At 40.0% G+C, this 19,337-nt stretch overlaps 1 protein-coding gene across 4 annotated transcripts; it reads right to left on the bottom strand.

The window, feature by feature from the left end:
- Positions 1-888: 888 nt before the first annotated feature.
- On the bottom strand, positions 889-16,378 carry LOC122689330 (ATP-dependent RNA helicase DDX3X). Of its 4 annotated transcripts, none has more exons than XM_043895674.1 (17): positions 15,890-16,378; positions 13,041-13,098; positions 11,454-11,501; positions 9,647-9,779; positions 8,506-8,661; positions 8,326-8,425; positions 7,548-7,683; positions 6,297-6,382; positions 6,002-6,100; positions 5,732-5,892; positions 5,255-5,399; positions 5,025-5,169; positions 4,662-4,843; positions 4,452-4,569; positions 4,021-4,174; positions 3,658-3,797; positions 889-3,460 (listed from the first exon to the last, which is right to left on the bottom strand). In XM_043895674.1, the coding sequence occupies exons 1-17, from the start codon at positions 15,932-15,934 to the stop codon at positions 3,381-3,383; spliced, it is 1,986 nt and encodes a 661-aa protein (XP_043751609.1). In that variant the 5' UTR covers positions 15,935-16,378; the 3' UTR covers positions 889-3,380. The 4 variants fall into 4 exon arrangements, with proteins under 4 accessions (XP_043751609.1, XP_043751611.1, XP_043751612.1 ...); XM_043895676.1 differs by having other exon boundaries at positions 11,454-11,498; positions 15,890-16,047; XM_043895677.1 differs by having other exon boundaries at positions 3,658-3,791; positions 15,890-16,047.
- Between the last annotated feature and the right edge of the window lie 2,959 nt (positions 16,379-19,337).

Below are 19,337 nucleotides of genomic sequence, written 5' to 3' on the forward strand. Positions count from 1 at the left end.
AAGCTATGACCAACCTAGACAGCATATTAAGAAGCAGAGGCATTACTTTGCCAACAAAGGTCTGTCTAGTCAAAGCTATGGTTTTTCCAGTAGTCATGTATGGATGAAACTTGGACCATAAGGAGGGCAGAGCACCAAAAGAATTGATGTTTTTGAACTGTGCTGTTGGAGAAGACGTTTGAGAGTCCCTTAGACTTCAAGGAGATCAAACCAGTCCATCCTAAAGGAAATCAGTCCTGAATATTCATTTGAAGGACTGATGCTGAAGCTGAAACTACCAATATTTTGGCCACCTGATGCCAAGAACTGACTTACTGGCAAAGACCCTGATGTTGGGAAAGATTGAAGGCAGGAGAAGGATGATGGTTAGATAACATCACTGACTCAATGGACAAGTTTGAGTAAACTCCCGGAGTTGGTGATGGACAGGGAGGCCTGGCGTGCTGCAGTCCATAGGGTCACAGTCGGACACAACTGAGCGACTGATCACCCAACCCCAAATAACATTCTTGATCCTTAAGTACTTATTGCACATATTAGATTACTAATGCATTTACCCAATTCATTACTGCACTGTTCAATCATCCTATGTATCAAGTGCTTCCAAGAACAGTTTCCACTCCTACATCCATAAACTTCAAACTATAATCATAAATTATACATCAACAAGGATCTTTTGGATTTTCATTACAAAAATCCTTTTTTTCACTGTATTCCAAACTAACACCATCTTCATCTTTTATTAAAATAGCAGAGTAATTCTATATCCAAGAGGTATTTCAAAATCAGCACTGGATGGCAACCCCAAAAAATTACATCTTACAACTCTTCAGGCAAGACAACTTTATTTTCACCTAATAATAAACCACAATTGACAACAACAAAAGAGACTGTGCAGTTCAACTTTTATTTTAATAAAATCAGAATATGCACAGCACATGCAGTGCTAGCATCTAAACTAATACAATAAGCAATTACTAAAGCTACAGTGACTTGAGGTTCAATCTTTACATTCAGCAAGTTTAAATTCACTCTTACATGATTTTTGAAACCTTATTTATTAACTGAAAATATTGCTTGCTGATAAAACTTGCTCAAATGCTATCGCTGAATGTACAAGTCACTGATTATGCCAATACAACAAAGATAACCACATGTTTCAGGATTGCAATGAGCCAGACATTCACTGGAAAAAAAATACACACAACGAAACAAAACACACAATATTTGAATATGGACACTTCGTATCAGTGTTTTGAAGTGTTTCATTAATATCTTAAGACGAGTGTATCAAAACCTTGGCATGATTTAATTTAAAGTCGCCAATTTTGTTTTTACTAACATCAGAAAGTTATGGCTACACTGCCAATGCCGGGTCTGCTTAATTTGACTTAAGAGTTTAATATGACTTAACATTAAAAGCTCACACTACCCCGAAATATATAATTTCACGCATACGGTGACATTCAACATTCAAGTGCCAGTGTTTTTGTACTGTCTTTTGGTCAAGTTTCTTTAAACTTTCAAAGAATCACTTTTAGGCTTACAAAAATAAATATTTGTCAAAATGTTCAATAAATATTACATAAAACTAGCAGCAAAAAGTATCTAGAAATCTGTCGTGTGCAAATAGTTTTCTTCCCAACTATCATTCCCATGGTCCCAAATAAATTTTAGAATCTAGTCCCATCCCCTTCCTAGACAAGCTGCGTTCAACAATCTCCAAGAGACAAAATAAGATTGGAAGTTTAAGGACACGCACACAAGACATATATATAAAATTCTCTGAATGTGCAATAAAAGAAGTACTTTGTAAAAAGTTATGGGCAAAATGTACAAGGGCCTAAACCTAGACTAATTGAAATAGCACCATAACAAATGACCTCAATACTGTCAAGTGCACCTACTTAATAAAAGTTTTAGAACAAGGCACAATACACTTGAAAATCTATTGCACTTTAGGAAATTTTTGCCATCTTCCTATGCCACTGTAAAAAGATTGAGCATTTTGATCACCGCATTCTGGCCACAAAATTAGCACAGAATTCAAAAGTGGCAGAGGCATTTTAGTGGTGGACAATGCTCATCTTTGGCCAGATTTAGCATAAACAGACTATAAATACAATGGAAACCTATGCAACTAAAACTGACTAAAACTGCACTGTATAGCAGAATTGACACCTTGTGCAGTTATGTACATATTTCCAACCTGTGTGATCTCAAAGATTTCAGTTTGTTACTCTTCTGGAGCCATTTTTACAAAGTCTATAGTAAGCCAGTTTAACATCTCAACGCAGCTTGAACAGAGTAATATGAATCGGCATTTAAAAGAAAGCCTGCTGCATTTAATTCTTCCTGTTCATACCCTCTTGACCAAAAAACATCAACACTAGCATGCGTTATTAGACCAAAAATCATCCAGGGCCCTAATGAGGGCTCGTCATTGCTGTGGTCAGCCATTCTACCATTTCAATTTCACTTATGGCAGGCATTTAAAAAGTCTAAGTAGATGAATTCTCCTAAAACCCTATCTCAAGTTATCAGACCTTTAAACTTTCCCTGTAATAGTATGCCCACATTTGGCTAGCTCATAATTAATGATCTGCCTAAACACTGAAAGAGGAATTGCTGTATTTACTTGCATTAACTTTGAAAACAGTGCTTTGAATGTATGCATGTATTCATACATCACCTCATCATGACTGGAATGGCTTGTTTAAAGACTATCAGGTTCTAAATACCTATCCAGGATAGAGTGAGCAAATCAGAACTTTAACTTAATACAGTTCGCCACATTAGAAACTAATTCCATTAATATGCTTCAAAGACATTTGTTGTTTGTTTTCCCCCAATCTGCAAGTATCAAAAAGCCCTAATGCAGGCTACTGCATAAGTTTTTTCCTTATAATATTTATGGATGAATCGATGATTCCTGTTAAGTTGTATCACACCTGTGTGCCAAGGTTTGATTTTAGCCCAAGTTCAGTAAATTTATTTTGTCAAAAACAATTGATATCTTGAGCATTACTGAGCCAACAGGACATCAAAATAAAAAGTTGTCTAAAGTTAAAGGCACAGTACATTAACAAACAAATGATCCTCAGTCACAAATTATAAATGCAGTTTGGGATGGGGGTTGGGAGGGGAGTTAATCCAAACTACAGCAATGAAATCTTCAAACCACCTTCTGAACAGGGCTGCTGATTGTTCCTTTCGACTCTTCATGTGACCTTGAGCTCCCTTAAAAAAAAAATTTCAGTGGAGAATCACAGCTGGTAATGTACTGCGAGTTCTTGAAGCTACACAAGGTATAGTCTGGCTAAGTTACATGTGGTTTCCATATTAGCTTGTTTGGCAGGGTGACCTACTGCAAAGCAGGTTCAGTTACCCCACCAGTCAACCCCCTGGGAGTTATAATTTCCTCCATATCCATCACTGTTGTAAAAGCTTCCATAGCCACCTAATGAGAGATTAAAAAAAAAAAAAAAGAAATTATTAAGTCATCCACTGTATAATACAATCTTTCCCTTCTTTAAATATTTTGATGTAAAATTACAAAAAGCAATCTACAGGGCCCATTATTTTAAATTACGCTTTGAAAAAGATGAAAAAAGGAAAAACCTTTCCCAAAGGTATGAGGTTAAAATTTAACATTACCTCCACCAAACCCTCTGCTGCTTCCATGGCCGCCTCCACCACTGCGGCTGCTGCTGGCGCGGCTGCTGCTGAAGCTGGAACTGCTGCCACCACTACTCTGTCGATAGTCTCTGGCACCAAATCCTCCACTGAATCTACTACTATAAGGACAAAATGTTAGTTTACATAAAGATAACCCAATTCTTGTTAAAAATTCCCAATGACCAATTTCTGATTTTCCAATTCAAGCAATTCCACCCAGCCCTTCTTTTCTCTAATAGAAATTTTATAAGGCCTTAGCTGTGAAAAGCTAACACTGATGGTCACTTAAATAACCTTAAAAATCAAAACCATCTCCATCATTATACACCATTTCTAACTCACCTTTTGGATCGTCCACGACTGCTACCCTTGTAGTGGTGTTCATAAGCCATGTTTTCTAACCAAGATGGCACTTCCTGTTTAGCTTCAACAAGAAGATCCAACAAATCCTTGGTAATATTTATGTTCCTCTCATTAAAGAATGAGGTGGCAAGGCCTAAAACAGTTCCAAAAAGTACATAAATTAAGGTCTTCCACAGAGCAGCACAATATTCTTACTTTCATATTAGAAGTAGGATAATAATTTTTAAAAAAGATAATTTGCTATTTGTTCTTTGAACAAACCTTGACTCCCCCTCCCCCCGCCACTTCTGATATTTTAATAGCATTCCATGAAAATCAGAGTTCATCTAAGACCCTGAAAAGTGTTTTACTGTAAGAATCACACTGAAAATCAGAAATCCCCAGATCATCCTAAGTAACCACACACTTACCAAGGTTTCCCACGCGTCCTGTACGACCAATGCGATGTACATATTCTTCAATATCACTTGGCAAGTCAAAATTGATAACATGTTTCACATTTGATATGTCCAGTCCTCTTGCTGCTACCTAGAATATAATTTTTGTTACATATGGTCCATTTAAAAGAAAGTAAATAGTTGAACATGCCGATCTAGAAAATAGGATTAAATTTTACATACTGCTGTAGCCACGAGAATTGGGCTTTTTCCTGAGCGGAACTGGTGAAGGGCCTCTTCTCTATCTCTCTGAGATCGGTCTCCATGGATACTGGTACAAGCATATCCTTCATGGTATAAGAAATCCTCCAGAGAATCTGCACCCTTTTTGGTCTCCACAAACACTAAGGTCAGTGAATCTTTGCCTAAAGTTAAAATATCACAAGGTTTCTGTCACTAATAGTGGTTTGGTTCTCTTTGCACTTAGTAAACTTGCAAATAGAGGCAAGTAGACTGTTTCAACAGAATGTATTGGATGAGAAGGAAAAGCACTAAAGGTGACCCAAATAGATTACCTAAGCCACCAGACTGATGCTAATATTATACCTGTTGCATTTAGAAGATCAAGCAGAAATGACCGTTTGTCTGACTCTTCAACCCAAACTACTTTCTGTGTTATGTTCTCAGAGGTAGAGCCAACTCTTCCTACGGCCAAAAAGATATACTCATCCAAAAAGTCACGAGCAAGCATCTGAAAGAAAAAAATAATATTGTTTTATCATCTATTGAGATAAACAAATTCCTAAGTAAGTAAGATCTGCAGCACCAAACAATACCTGTATTTCCTTAGGGAAAGTAGCACTAAACATCATAGTGTGGCGAACTCCCTTTGGTGGCATAGTATCTTGTTCAACAATTCTACGTATCTGAGGTTCAAACCCCATATCCAACATCCGATCCGCTTCATCTAACACCAAGTACCTGCCATGAAAAAAAGTCCAGCTTAGAATTTGAGGAGAAAAGGTTGTTTCTGTTTCTATAAGCACAGTTAATTGTTCATTCAGGTAGTTTAGTTCTTCACACCATACAATCTGACCCACGTACATAAGACACAGCACAGGATCTCTACCACTAAATCACACAGCCAAATTAGCTCTTATACTTGACTCTGGTCTCAAGGTAGCCTCTACTTAAAAAAAAAAAAAAATCACTTCAAATTAAAATGACAATGAGCTTTTTTTTTTAATGCGCTAACTTTTTATAAAAGTTGGAAGACTAAAAAGTGCATTTCACACATTTAAAAATTAACATACTTGCAGAAGTCTAATCCAATTTTTCCTCTTTCCATCATATCCACTAGACGTCCTGGAGTCGCGACTAATAAATGGCATCCACGTTCTAAGTCTCGAATTTGCTGACCAATATCAGCACCACCATAAACCACGCAAGGACGAACTCTAGATCGGTATGAAAACTATAAGCAAAGAAAAATTTATTAATTTTAAGACCCAAGATTTTTACATGGTCATAAAACACTTCATCAGAATCAATGAGAAGGCCAATAACCTGAAAGGCATACTTACTTTCCTGGCTTCCTCATAGATCTGTACAGCCAACTCTCTAGTTGGTGCCAACACCAAAGAGATTGGGTATTGTTTGCGGCGCCCGTATCTTCCATTTTCCTAAGAAATAATTTATTAAACTTAACATCCTCTCTTAAAGGTTCATTACAACATAATCCCCTTCTGCAATTTACAGATTACATGTAAATGCTGTTACTAATTATACAGATTAGAATGCAAGTCTTATTGTCATTTAGAAAACTTTCCCATTATATATAGAAATATTTACCAAAAAAAAAAAAAAAGAAATATTTACCTTCATGGCCCTCAGAGCCTCGCCAGGACCATCAGAATAAATCTGACTCAAGATGGGCAACAGAAATGCTGCAGTTTTTCCAGACCCTATTTTAAAGAAAGCATATTCATTTAACCACAGAAAAACTGGCTTATTACTTTTGAACATATATTGGTAGATGATGGTGTTTTAACTGCCCAATTCCTTAGCAATTAATTAGTAATCTCATTTTAATTCCCAAATTAAATTTCTAAAAACAGGCTAATTTAAAAATATCATCAAGTGATGACTTTGATCTACCTATAATAGGAGTTAGCAAACTAAGTCAATTTAATCTTTATAAAGAAAGCTTTACTGGACTATAGCTGTGACCAGTAATTTACATATCATCTATGGCTGCTTTCATACAACAGCAGAGTAGCTGCAGAGAAAACACAGTCCATCATCCAAAAAAATATTTTTGTTCATTTAGAAAAAAAAAAAAAAAAAAAAGGTACCACATTTTGGTCACTAACATTGTAGTAGTTTTCACTTCTTTGCTTCACCTGTGTAATGTATGTATGTGCTTAGTCACGCAGTCATGTCCGATTCTTTGCAAACCCATGGACTGTAGCCCACCAGGCACCTCTGTCCATGGGGATTCTCCAGGCAAGAATACTGGAGTCGTCACGCCCACATCCAGGGGATCTTCCCAATCCAGGGATCGAGCCCTAGGTCTCCTGCATTGCAGGCAGATTCTTTACCATCTGAGCCACTAGGAAGCACTTGTGTAAAGATAGCAGGAATTCTGTCTCAAAACTGCTGTCAATTTCTAACACTTCCTTGTAGGTACTGTATATACTGATAGGGAAGTACTACTTTACCCATGAATGAACCTTCTTTTGGCCACATTCCCATGATCACAGGCTATTCTCTATCTTTCTCTAATTTTCTCTTATCCCAGATACAATAATGTTCTAGTGCTCACTTCCCCACCACTGCAATCACAAAAACCTATCCACTTGTTGCAGTACTATCAGACTCATGACTTTCTATAGGCCATTCCTAAGATACCCTAGTGAAAGCACTAGAAGTAATATACCCAAAAGGCTAAGACAAGAGATACCATCCAGCTACTCCTTACCAAGGTTTACCAGTCAGGCTACATACAGGACTCAAGCTTCCTCATGAAACTTAAAATGCTCCATGCATATTTTCCTGGTATTGGTTTTATGAGAGTAAGCCAAGTCAAGGTATTCTTGACAACTTTTTACTTTCATCAAGTCTGCTTACCTGTTTGGGCACAGGCCATCAAGTCTCTCTTCTCTTTGATAATAGGAATAGCATGCTTTTGCACTGGAGTTGGGCGAGTGTAACGAGTAAGCTCAATGTTTCCCATAATAATTTCTCCCATCTCAACATCACTGAACTGTCAAGAAATTCATCAGGGTTAATTTAAACAAGCAGAAATGCTATCTGGAGCATTTTGTTTTATACAAATACAATGAGGGGGGAACAACTATCAACCAATTTGAACTTTCAAGTTGCTTTAGTAAAAGTCATATTACACATTTTGAGGAAAAACCAAACCAAACCATTCCCTAAGCTTAACCTACACTGGAAAAGTTTTGGGTTCTTCCTACATTTGACCCACTTTCTATTTCTTTTTACCCCCAATCATTTGCCTCATTTATTTCAACTCTCAGCTTCTTGACTATTTACTTTTTAAGTTAGTTTTTAATAGGCAGACAATTACTTTACAATGATGCGTTAGTTTCTACTGTACGGCAAAGTCAAATCAACTATATGTATACACATCCCTCTTTTGGATTTCCTTCCCATTTAGGTCAACACCCGACCCATTTTCTATTTCAAATTATTAGTAATGGTAACACTGAATTCACTCTCCCCCTTTCCACAAACCAATGAGGCAAGGTTTTTAAATTAACTTTAAAAAACTGTCAAGATAAAGCAGGCAGTCTACATATGTCTTTAGGAAGCCCATCTCATAGTGATGTGCTGTGAAAAGATCTACATTTCCCTGTCTTAAAGGTCAAGCAAAAATACCTACACTTTCAATGTGTGGAGGACAGTTGTTGCCTGTTGCCTCAACTGGAATGTCATCATATTTTTCAAAGTTAATCCCAGTGTTGCCTCCAGAAAAGAGTTCTCTGAAATCAGAAGATTGTTAAGTTTGTTACACGGAGCTAATAAGGCTTCATCACAATTAACATACATTTCAGAAACTTACTGTTCCAAGCGTTCACTTGGTGGGAGTGGTTTTGACCAATCATCTTCATCTGATTTGTCACACCAGCGACTATTTCCACGTTCATATTTGCCAAAACCACCTCTGTCACCACGGCCACCAATGCCATCATAGTCACCTCGTCCACGATCATCAAACCTGAACAGCACAAGCAATTAATCAAAATCTTATTTAACCATTATCAGATTCCTACCACTAGAACTGTACCTGGAAAGAGGTTCATTATGGCTAATTTCAAGGATGTCACCAGTACAATTCGGGCTTACTCTTACTTGACAAATAAGGCCCTCTAACCAGACTACACAATTTATATAACTTTATTTTCTAAATTCAGTATCCTTCTTTATTATCATATAGCCGATACAGTCCTCATACATGTTGAAATCAAGAATCAAGTCTTTGTACCTGAAACATAATATTGTAAAGCAACTACACTTCAATAAATATATAAATAAAAACCCTTGGGGCAATCAGTCTTATATGTGAAACCAGCACATTAACTTACACCTTTAAATGTTTTCATCCAAATATTTTTAGTGTAGGAGAAAAAAAGGAAAGTATCACACCAAATATCAATTGTCCTGGTTACATTAGGATGCTACTTAAAGGACAACTCAGCTGTGTGACAGACTTTGGATAAAAAGTAGAAAATAATCCTTACCTGAATTAAGATGTTTTTAGTTTTAGGCCTGTTTTCGAAAAAGCAGGACACACAGGACTAACCACAGCTATTAGGCGCATGAGGTCAGTTCATCACACTTATGTAATCAAAAATATAAGGTGTTTAAAAATTGTCATAGAATATCCACAAAAATGTCAACCAAATTAGGCCATTCACTAAACCTACTCTTTTAAGTAGAATACATAAAATTAGAGAAATATAAAAATAACTGATAATGCCAAAGGGCATATTCTTATTCTCATTTAATTTCGGTGTAGTAAGTTCAATTTAGTAAAGACGTCTCACAGTTTAAAAAACTATGAATAAAAAGACATACTTATCCCAACAGGTGGTCCACTAAGGGGGAAAGATAATCATGCTTAAGGGTCAGGGTACAGACCAATTTCTAAATTGCTTTATTGTACACATGCAAGAAAGGCAAGAAGATAATAAATCACTTACCTTCCCCTTGATCCACTTCCACGATCACTGAAGAAACTAGATTTCCCTCTTGAATCACTACGGGAACCAAAACTGCTGTATGCATCCTTATCTTTACTAGAACTCCACCCTGAACTGTCTTTATCATAGAATCCTTCAATTAAAAAAAAAAAAGCAAACTCATTTTATTGTAGTAATTAGAAAATAACACTACTTTAAAACATGATTTCTATGTTTCTGAATTTGAAGCCCTCCGATGACTATCACATCTCTGGACCAGAGGGACAATGGAAATATTCCTACCATGGTACTAGAACATACTATACGCTGAACAAAACCATCAAGTCTGAAAATGTTCTGAATGAATACAACTTCTAAAAAGTCAGTAGGTTTGCCTTTAACACAATGACTATGGTCGTGTTACATGACCATCACAATTTCATTTTACAGACGTGAATGAGTTTACTAGGAAAGAGCAATCATTATCTCTGTGTTTCTTAGAAGTGATATTCATTTAAAACATTAAGAAATTCACTTGGTTTAATATAGTATTTCTTGGTTTCAATAGTAAAAAGTTTAATAACAGTGCTCTGTTCACATGGAATACATAGTACCAGATGAGAATTAGGAATACCTAGAAAAAAGGAAAATCTTGATACCTACACTCAGTGTAGACAGGTTCCTAGGGTATAGCTATAAACATTCAGTAAGAGGGGATGACAAAGGTGTAAATTAGCCCAACAGGTATACGGTTTAAAGACAAGCAGAGGGTTTAACTAGCTTCAGTGACATTTTATTAAATAGTCTGAGATAGTTTACAAGTTAATTAGGTTACTTTCCTTCTCCCTTACGCCTCTACTAGCCCAGTGATTAACAGCCTCGGCTACCAATGAAGAGCTGAGTTAGATCTAAGACCGATTTCAGCTCCAACTCCTATAGGATACTGCCTCTCTCCCTGCTTTGATTCCTATCACTGCAATAAAGGAGGAAAAGCACTAAATACACATGGGGGGTCAATTTCAACTAGTACATTCTAAGGAATAAGAATCCTACTCTACAGTAACTAAGAACAATGACGTGACAGCAAAGAAATATAGGAGTTCTTTTAATGTTTTTGGCCCCATGGCATGTAGGATTTTAGTTCCATTCCCTAGATTTTATATTCCATGTATTGCCTTGGATAGTGAAGCTAATACAGCCTACCCATGGATATTGAGAAATGACAGCAGATCATGTGCTCCTGTGGACTCTCCACCCTTCCAATCCTGCTTTCTTTATCCAGTATCTTCCCTCTTCATGACTTTTAGTTTTCCTGACCTTCCCTTTGCCTCTGAATCTCAGATCACCTATTTAAATGAAGCAGTTGAAGCCAGAGAACCACTCCCATCTATCAGGAGCATGCCTGATGCTTGTTAACTATTCCCCAATAATCCCATTTCATTTTGGCACCTCTGCAAGACAGAAATAACTGGATTGTTATCACTGTGCAGCAGTTTTGTTCACACAGTAGGATCCCCACTCACCTTTTTCAAAAATTGAAATCATGCTGCTAATGATTACATACACAGAGGTTAAGCACAAGACTAGTGAAATTGTCAAAACCATGCCCTTGGCCTCAGAAGAGTGTGACACAGGAAATGCAGAGATTTCCTCTATCTGACATTAGATGAGTTTTTCCAAACAAGCGAGTAAGCCCTAGTATCTGAAATTATCCTGACAGTAGCAGAGAAGAGCACAGTGTTCAGACTTCGAGGTGTCTCACTTTCCCTAAGCTCCAATTTTTAAATGCAGCAATAATTAAGTATACCAAGTTGCTCAAAAAACTTACCTTTAGTAGCTTCTCTGTTCCTTAAGTGAGGAGGAATATAGCGCCCTTCTAAAAGAAATGACAAAGTTAATTTTCATATTCCAAAAAACTTGAAAGCTTTTTACTGAAATTTGTGATGCTAAAAAAGTCCTGAAAAGAAAAAAATTTAAGTCTCTAGCCTTCTAGTCTGGTCTACTTCTATTTTAAATGAGTTACTGCTTTAATAAGATGAATTTTAGAAGGGGAAGGAGAACAGGTTTGAAATGAATTGGAACCTAATAGTTGAAATCTACGAACAAATTTAATTTGCCACTAATGGCCAATTTAACACACTATTTTTAAAAAGTCTATGATTTCAGAGAATTGTCATAAATAACAAGAGTTGCAACACTGGTACTACAATAATCTAGCAAACACATAACAAAAACATTAACAAGTCTCTTATGGAGCATAAGCATTACTCTTAACAACCTAAAAAGTACAAATCGTGTATCTAGTCACTAAGAAGCTTTTTTGTTCCTGCTCTGCTCAAATCCAAAACATAGAGTACAGATGTAACATGGGAAAAGCTGCAAAGAATGAAATGATTTCAAGGAATTGTGGGTTTTGAGACTTGCACTGTTTAAGGAAGTCAACTGTTATTCTGTATGCAAATAAAAACACAGCCTAGACTATGGGTGAGAACAAAACAAGTAATATATATCCAACTAAGTAACATCAACTTGCTTTATTACTAGTTAATCTGCAATTTAACCTCTTCATTTCTGGGTTGAATTAAATATTAAAGATCTACATTAGAATAGTCAATTACTAAAAGATTCTTAGCCTGACAAAGTGAAATTTAAAACAAATACCAAGTAACTGTGCCCAATGAGGCCCTTCCTTCCTAAAAATAAACATGTCTTAACTATGCAATAAACAGAGCTTGAAGAAACAGTGCTTTCAGACCTTAACAGTCAATATACATATTACATTTTTCCTTTCGGTTAATTCAATAGGAAGAGATCTGAGCTGAAGCAGGTCTACTGCCAATAATAAACCACCAAGAGCCCTTACACCTTAATACTAATCTTTACCATGTCTCAAAAAAAACCCCTTTCAAGAGAGAAAAAAAAAAAAAACTTTTCAAAAAACAATACAATTCAGCATTTAAAATCCTAACCACCACTTCGAGATTCATTATAGCCTTGTTCTATTAGTAAGTCTCATGTTCTTCATGGGAAAGGAGTGGCTGTACCTGATGTCTTTATTCAGTTTAATTCCAGTAGATTCACTCTTAATAGTGAAATATACATTCCCACCACCTTTAAGCTGTGTTCAGGATTCATAACGGACATAATCAAACTCTATAATTTGTGTGTTGTATAAGGTCCTTAACGATGGTTTTCACTCAAGAAAACTACTCCTCATTATCAAAAGACCACAACGCCACCCATTCTTTACACAGTAAAAACTGGAAGGGAAATTCCTAAATTTTAAATAAATCCAATAAAATATTAAGTTATTATAGTTCTAATACTCAGTAACACAACATTGTAAATCAACTATATTCCAACAATTTTTTTTAAAGCTCTAATATTCAGTCAATGCATAAAATATGTTACTTACTGCTGGCTGTACTTCCTCCACTCTGATTATCTGAAGAGTTCAGGTCTAGGCCAGCAAACTAGAAGAGAGTTAAATTTTGGTTAGCAGCCCATGCGCAGAAACATTACAGTAAAGGAAAACTTAGTGGATGGAACTCTTAAGGAGAATGTGACTAAGAATGTGAGCAAACGCAAAATACTACAGTACTACAGTATACACTGCAGAAGGTACCTAACAAAGATGGTGGCGCTATCCAGGAGAAACTGGGTCCAAATTCATAATTCAATCAAAATAAACTTTCCCTGTAACTTATTCCATTGTAAAAGTTCAAAAAATTTAAATTATTTTAAAATGTCAAGTAGTCAGTGGATTCATTTTAGCTCCAAACATTTGGAGACAAATGTTTTCAATACCACCAACTTTCTACTTGGAATTAATTCTAAACCTACACAGCACACCTGAAAAATATTCAGAACAAAACTTGTATCGACCATTTCTTAACTTTCATTTCTAAATACTGCAATTAGAGTAGCACTCTTCAGAACAAAAACTTACAATATAACCACTACACAACCTTACTAAGTAGGTACCTATTTATTCTTCCATTTTCACAGTTAAGCTGAGAACATTTTGTACATACATGGCACATTTTACTGCCTTTTATCTCCATTTTTCTACCCATCCCTTTACACTGGTAACTTAAAGCCTCAACATTCTAAAACAGCGCTGCATCGAATTCTGTAATGACTAAACAAACTATTTACAAGCAACGAGGAGGAAACGATGAGCCAAAAGCAGTATTTCATTCTTTTAAAAAATGTAACCAGCCACAGGGCACTATTGCCACGTGTTTCCAATAAACCACAACGTTTAAGTCCTCTGATAAAAGCTTAAGATTATATACTGTCAAGTTGCAAGCATCAATGTAATCATTGAAAACTGTAAGATGCTAAATCTTAAAGAAAAAAATGAATACGGTTAACACTTTGAGGCAGCTCGTTTCCTAACTTCTATCAGCAAAACGCTGCCGTGTTTTTTCTGCACGATTGTCTCAACAGACTAACACTTTAAGGCACAAAAACTTTCTTTTTGTACTTATTGCAGTACGTTTTGTTATTAATTTTACACTTGGCAAAATTAACTACGTAGAGCACTTTAAATGCTACTGTAAATTGCTAGGGTGATATTAATGCAATTTTCTCAGTTGTGAATTTGCTTGCTGCTTAATTCTAACGACTGTGTACTTTTTTTCCAATTATTTCGATGTCAAATTTTATTCCTGCTTATAATCTTAGATAAGTGCCAGCACCACCTATATGTTACATTTTAAAACCGGGGACTGGCCATGTTCTTGATAACCAGATTTTTTTTTTTGTCTTTGCTCCATTTAACACGGAACATGTCAGCATTTGGAAGATTTATTCTGATTCATTAAAGGAAAAAATGCTCCCCCCCAACAGATCGCTGAGTCCCTAAAAAATACTACACACAACTGAAAATCCATTAACAATTCATTTGTGTCACTCAAGTTCGTTTCAGAATTCTGGAGCTCGCGTTACGCAAAAGTTCACTTAAAAGGAACAAAACATCGATTGAAGAGCTTTTCTGAAGCGTGGTGCCACTGTTGCTGAGGGATGCAGACTTCTGCCATCTCAGCCCAGAACCCCTCCTCTGCGATCACGCGCCCTCCCGTCCTCTACCTCTAAACCCTTACAAGAGGGGTTCCAATTAAGACGACAAATCCGGGACCTCTGACCGATTTCAAAATTTTCAGTCCACAAGCAGCAAGTCACCAACAAAATTGCTTATTTCTTCCCAAGCCACATTCCAGGCGTTTTTTCCCAGGCCGAGCCCCGCATCAAACGTCCCCAACCTGAGGACACGGGTACACTCCGTGGTACCTCCCCAAACGACGCGTGGCTCGGAGCTAAATCTCCACACTGTGACTGTTGCGAGCACGTGAGGCGGAGCCGGCCGTGCCGGGCCGCTAACCTCCTCGCCGCGTTCCACCTCGATCTCCAGAGCCCGGCGCCACCGCGCACGCAGCGGCCCATTCCTCCCTCCTCTCCATCCCCCCCCCCTCCTCGAACCTTCTGCGTCACAAAACTTTCCACTCCGGAAACGCGGCCTCGCGGGCCACGGAGCCGAGGCTGCGGAAACCAGGCTGGAGCGAAAAAAAAAAAAAAAGCCCGAGGAAGGAAGCCCAGGAAGAACAAGATGCCCATCCATCCCCGTTTCCGGGCCCTCGGCGGCCCGTCTTCTCCCGCTCGGGGGGCGCAGCGCCGCCCAGCCACCCGACACCACACAAAGGAGGCCGCCGCCATTACCCCGAGCGAAGGCCACCCCCCGCACCGCCCCCTCCCACATTCCAGGGCCGCGTTCCACCTCCCGCTCACACGCGCGTGCACACACAAACACGCCAACGCCGCCTGGGTCTCCGACAAGAATCCGAGCCGCGGACGCCCGAACTCTCGGGGCCATAAAGGTCCCCTTTCGCGAACCTCCGCGCCGCGCCCCTCCCCCCCGCAACACCCATGGGTCACTAGTCAAGTCGAGGTTCGCGCGTGCGCGCCTCCGCGAGAGCGCGCGCCCCCTCCCCCTCCGCCCGCCTGCGCACGCACACACAAAAGCCGCCATTGTGCTCTGCCCGGGGACAATACCGCCGGCCAAGCTGGGGCCCCTGCCACAGCCACAATCAGCATTCCCGTCACCTTCCCGTTCCCCCACAGCCCCGGGGCACTGACACTCGCTAGCCTGAGGGACCCAGAAAATGGGAACTGAGGGTACCAGGTAGCACTGCGCCACAAGCCAGGTTAGATCGGGGGAGGGATTCCTGCAGCAACAATCCCGGTAGGCTCCTTGCGGCTCACCTGCTGGTCCAGCCCGAGCGCATTTTCCACCGCCACATGACTCATCCCTGAAGAGTACCGAGAACTCGGAGTCTTCCGCTGCTGAGCTAATGTGTTGGGTTCACCGCGAAGGCCCTCTCACGGGAGAACTGCGGCTCTGAAATGCACGGCGCGGCCACGGATCTAATATACCCGCTCGAGTGACTGCTACGTCAGCACGTACGACGTGTGCCCTCCCTCTCACACCCGCACTCCCCCCGCCGCTACGACTTTTGCCTAGCTACTGCGCGCTCGTTTAGTCCTAACCTCGCGGGATTTCCTAGTCGGTCGTGTCTGCGGCTCGTCGTCCTACCTTGGCACTCAGCGCTAAATGCTGTCCTAGATCGCTTGAGTGCCACTTCCCCTGTCCTCCGCTATTACCTTTTCTCAAGACTAGGTCTCGAGATCTCGCGAGACCTCGTCCCCTCCCGTTTTTCCGTCAACTAGGAGACCTGAAAATATAACCTAGACCTTTTTCCCCTTTTTTTCCCAAGGTCCTCAGTTTTCACTGTTCCTTTCATTGTAGGGAGCGCTCTTTTCTTCTCTCTCAGTCCCCTAGACTTTGAAAGGTGGTGCGATTTCTCCAAACTAATGAGCCCATGTATTTTCCCGGGCAGAAGCCCCGAAATCCAAGTTAGGCAATGAGGGGCCCGAAGCCCAGGGGACAGCGGGTCACGTGACCGCAGGTGCCGAATGCGGAGGCCATTTTGTGGAGCAGGAAACCGTGGTTTTAAATAGAGTGCTCGGAATCGGGGGGAGAAAAGGGGAAAGAGGGAGGGAAGAGACGGGAAGAGGAGCGGGGGAGGGGGAAAGAGGAAGGAGGAGGAAAGAGGGCGTGATGGTGACGGGGCGTAGGGGGGAGGGAGAAGTGGAGGGGCGCTGGCGGCGCGCGCGGGTGGTGGGACACTAGTTGCCTAGGCAGCGGGTGCGCCGCCTAGGAATGCCGTAGCCCCTCGGTTCCCACACACACCTCCGACTCCCCCACCAAGAGAGCGCGCTCAGGCGCGCGCGTCCCCGCCCCCCGCAGTTAAGAAACAATGAGACAATCGCGCTGAACGCGAGCGGGTGGTAGCGCACCCTCTTGGGACCCCCGCCCTCCGCCGGCAGCACAGCTCCATTAGGCCGCTGGTTTCCTACTGTGGGGCGTCCAGCGACTCAGGGCCGATGGCCACCACCGGCGCGATGCTGCCTCCCTCAAAGCCAGAGGACTCTGGGGATGGAGAGCCGTTCTCCTAGGGAGTCGGAGGCGTTTGTGTCGGGCGCAATCTGGGCCTGCCCAAGAAAGTCTACCGCATCATCGGCCTGGGTTCAGGGTGACCCCCGGGCCACTGCGGTGGATGGGGAATGGCCGGAATGGATTGGAGGAACCCGTTATGCTCCCCTCTTAGGCAGGCGACCCCCGGTCCCAACCTCAGTGCCACAGAACCTTAAATAGAAGAAAATGTGTTGACTAGTGAATCCCTGGCTTTAAGCGAGCGGCGGCACATACATGGTTCTTAGAAACGTTTTTCTGTCTTTTCTGACCCTCAACCTGACAGAATTAAATAATATACAGGGTTTCCAACCATCCCCCAAAGGATCTGTTGCTGCCAGAATTCAAATAGCTCGTTCACATCGCGTACTTTACCACTCTGCTTTTCTCTTCCAATTTTTAAAATTGAAACAAATTCTAACGAGATAGGGAGATAAAATAACACTTCTGTCCTGGGCAAGTTGCTTAACTGCTTTAGGTTTCGATTTCCTCTATAAAAGGAGCTGGACTACATGACCCCACGAAAGACCAAATTCCTTTTTATAACAAGTATGTGATAATGTCCCCTTTAACCATACTGAAATAGTACACCATAGATAATATAACCTAACTTAACAACACACAATTTCAAAAAACACGACCTAACTGGAGAATAAAAGCAAAATAATTATAATAAAGCAATATATTTTAATATATGAATGCTCCCACACAGGGGCACTAAATGATGATAGATACCTGCCTAGCGCAGTCACAAACGCAAACTGAAAAAAGTGTTTTCACAATTCAAGTACCATAAGCAATGTTACATTGGTGACCTTATTTTCCAAAATGGCAAACTCTTGGTAATGTTTGAAACAAAAACACAATAGTCTTCCCTCAATTGGTAGTTTTATTCCTAGAATTCAGTGTATATCGAAACTAGGTAAAAATATTTTTGTTTATACGTAAAATATAGTGTTAGTTCTAAGCTTATATCATGATGAACTGTTTTTTCCGTTGGGTCAATTTTTCGCTGTATGGGACAGTTCAGATTTGAACTGTCAGATATTGAACTATTCAGATATAGCTAGAATATCTAGCAAACCTGGTTTCTGCTCACTAACTTTGGTAGCCCTTGCCAATCATTGCAACAGCCCAAAAAAAAAAAAAAAAATGTTCATAATGCCCCCTTGAGAACTATTAAGGTTAATAATGATCATTAAGGTCCCTTTCAGCCCTATGAGCATGGGTGAGGTGTGTTTTCACTTGGTTTTGCTTCCTTTTCATATGGACCAGAGTAAACATTTGAAAGCCCAGAGTTCCGACAGTTCAAACTGGACCAGAGTAAACATTTGAAAGCCCAGAGTTCCGACAGTTCAAACTGCATATAGCAACGATGGGATGTTCTGAGTACCCAGGTTCTGGGCTTTATTTTGCTTTTGAGTAGAGCCAATTAAAGGGTACTGCCATGGGAGTATCTAAAAGAATTAAAATATATAGCCGTTTCCCATTTTCAATTAACCCCTGCTCACAGGCATTCTCAGTTCAAACCACTGGCATGTTTTGTTAATCAATTTGTTATCATTGGAATATCAATTTGAAAAGAAGCAAAGTAAAGATAAAGCTTTGTTTTCAAACGCATTCATTCTGAAAAAGGATGGGCGCACTTGAGGTAGCTAAATGAGCCAACTTTCACAACACCCCGAATGACTTTACCTCTAAGCAGATATTTGCATATCTTTTCCATTAGGCCCTTTTTGTAGGTTTTATTTTTGTTTGGCCACACTGTGCGACTTGCTGGATCTTAATTCCCCAACCCGGGATGGAACTTGCACCCTCTGCAGTGAAAGTGAGGAGTCTTAACCACTGGACCTGGACCACCAGGGAAGTCCCATCACAAGGCCCTTCTTTGTGAATTTTATTTGAAGGGACCTAAAAATAGTTAGGAAAAATTAAAAAATAAAAAAATTAAAAAAAATGGTTAGGAAAAGCTGAAACCAAAGAAACTTTTTTCACCTGTTCCTTTTCTTACATTCCCAGGCATTGTTAAGCTGAGTACCCATGCTGAAACAGATATACTATTTGCACCACCCCGACTCTTGTCCCCTCCTCGCCCCTCCATCGGGAGCAGATCGCCTGCCATTCTACTGCTTACAAGCTGTGTGACTGGGGGTAACTTACTTGACATCTTAGAGCCTC

This window comes from Cervus elaphus, chromosome X (genome assembly GCF_910594005.1).
Source record: "Cervus elaphus chromosome X, mCerEla1.1, whole genome shotgun sequence".
Lineage (NCBI taxonomy): Eukaryota > Metazoa > Chordata > Mammalia > Artiodactyla > Cervidae > Cervus > Cervus elaphus.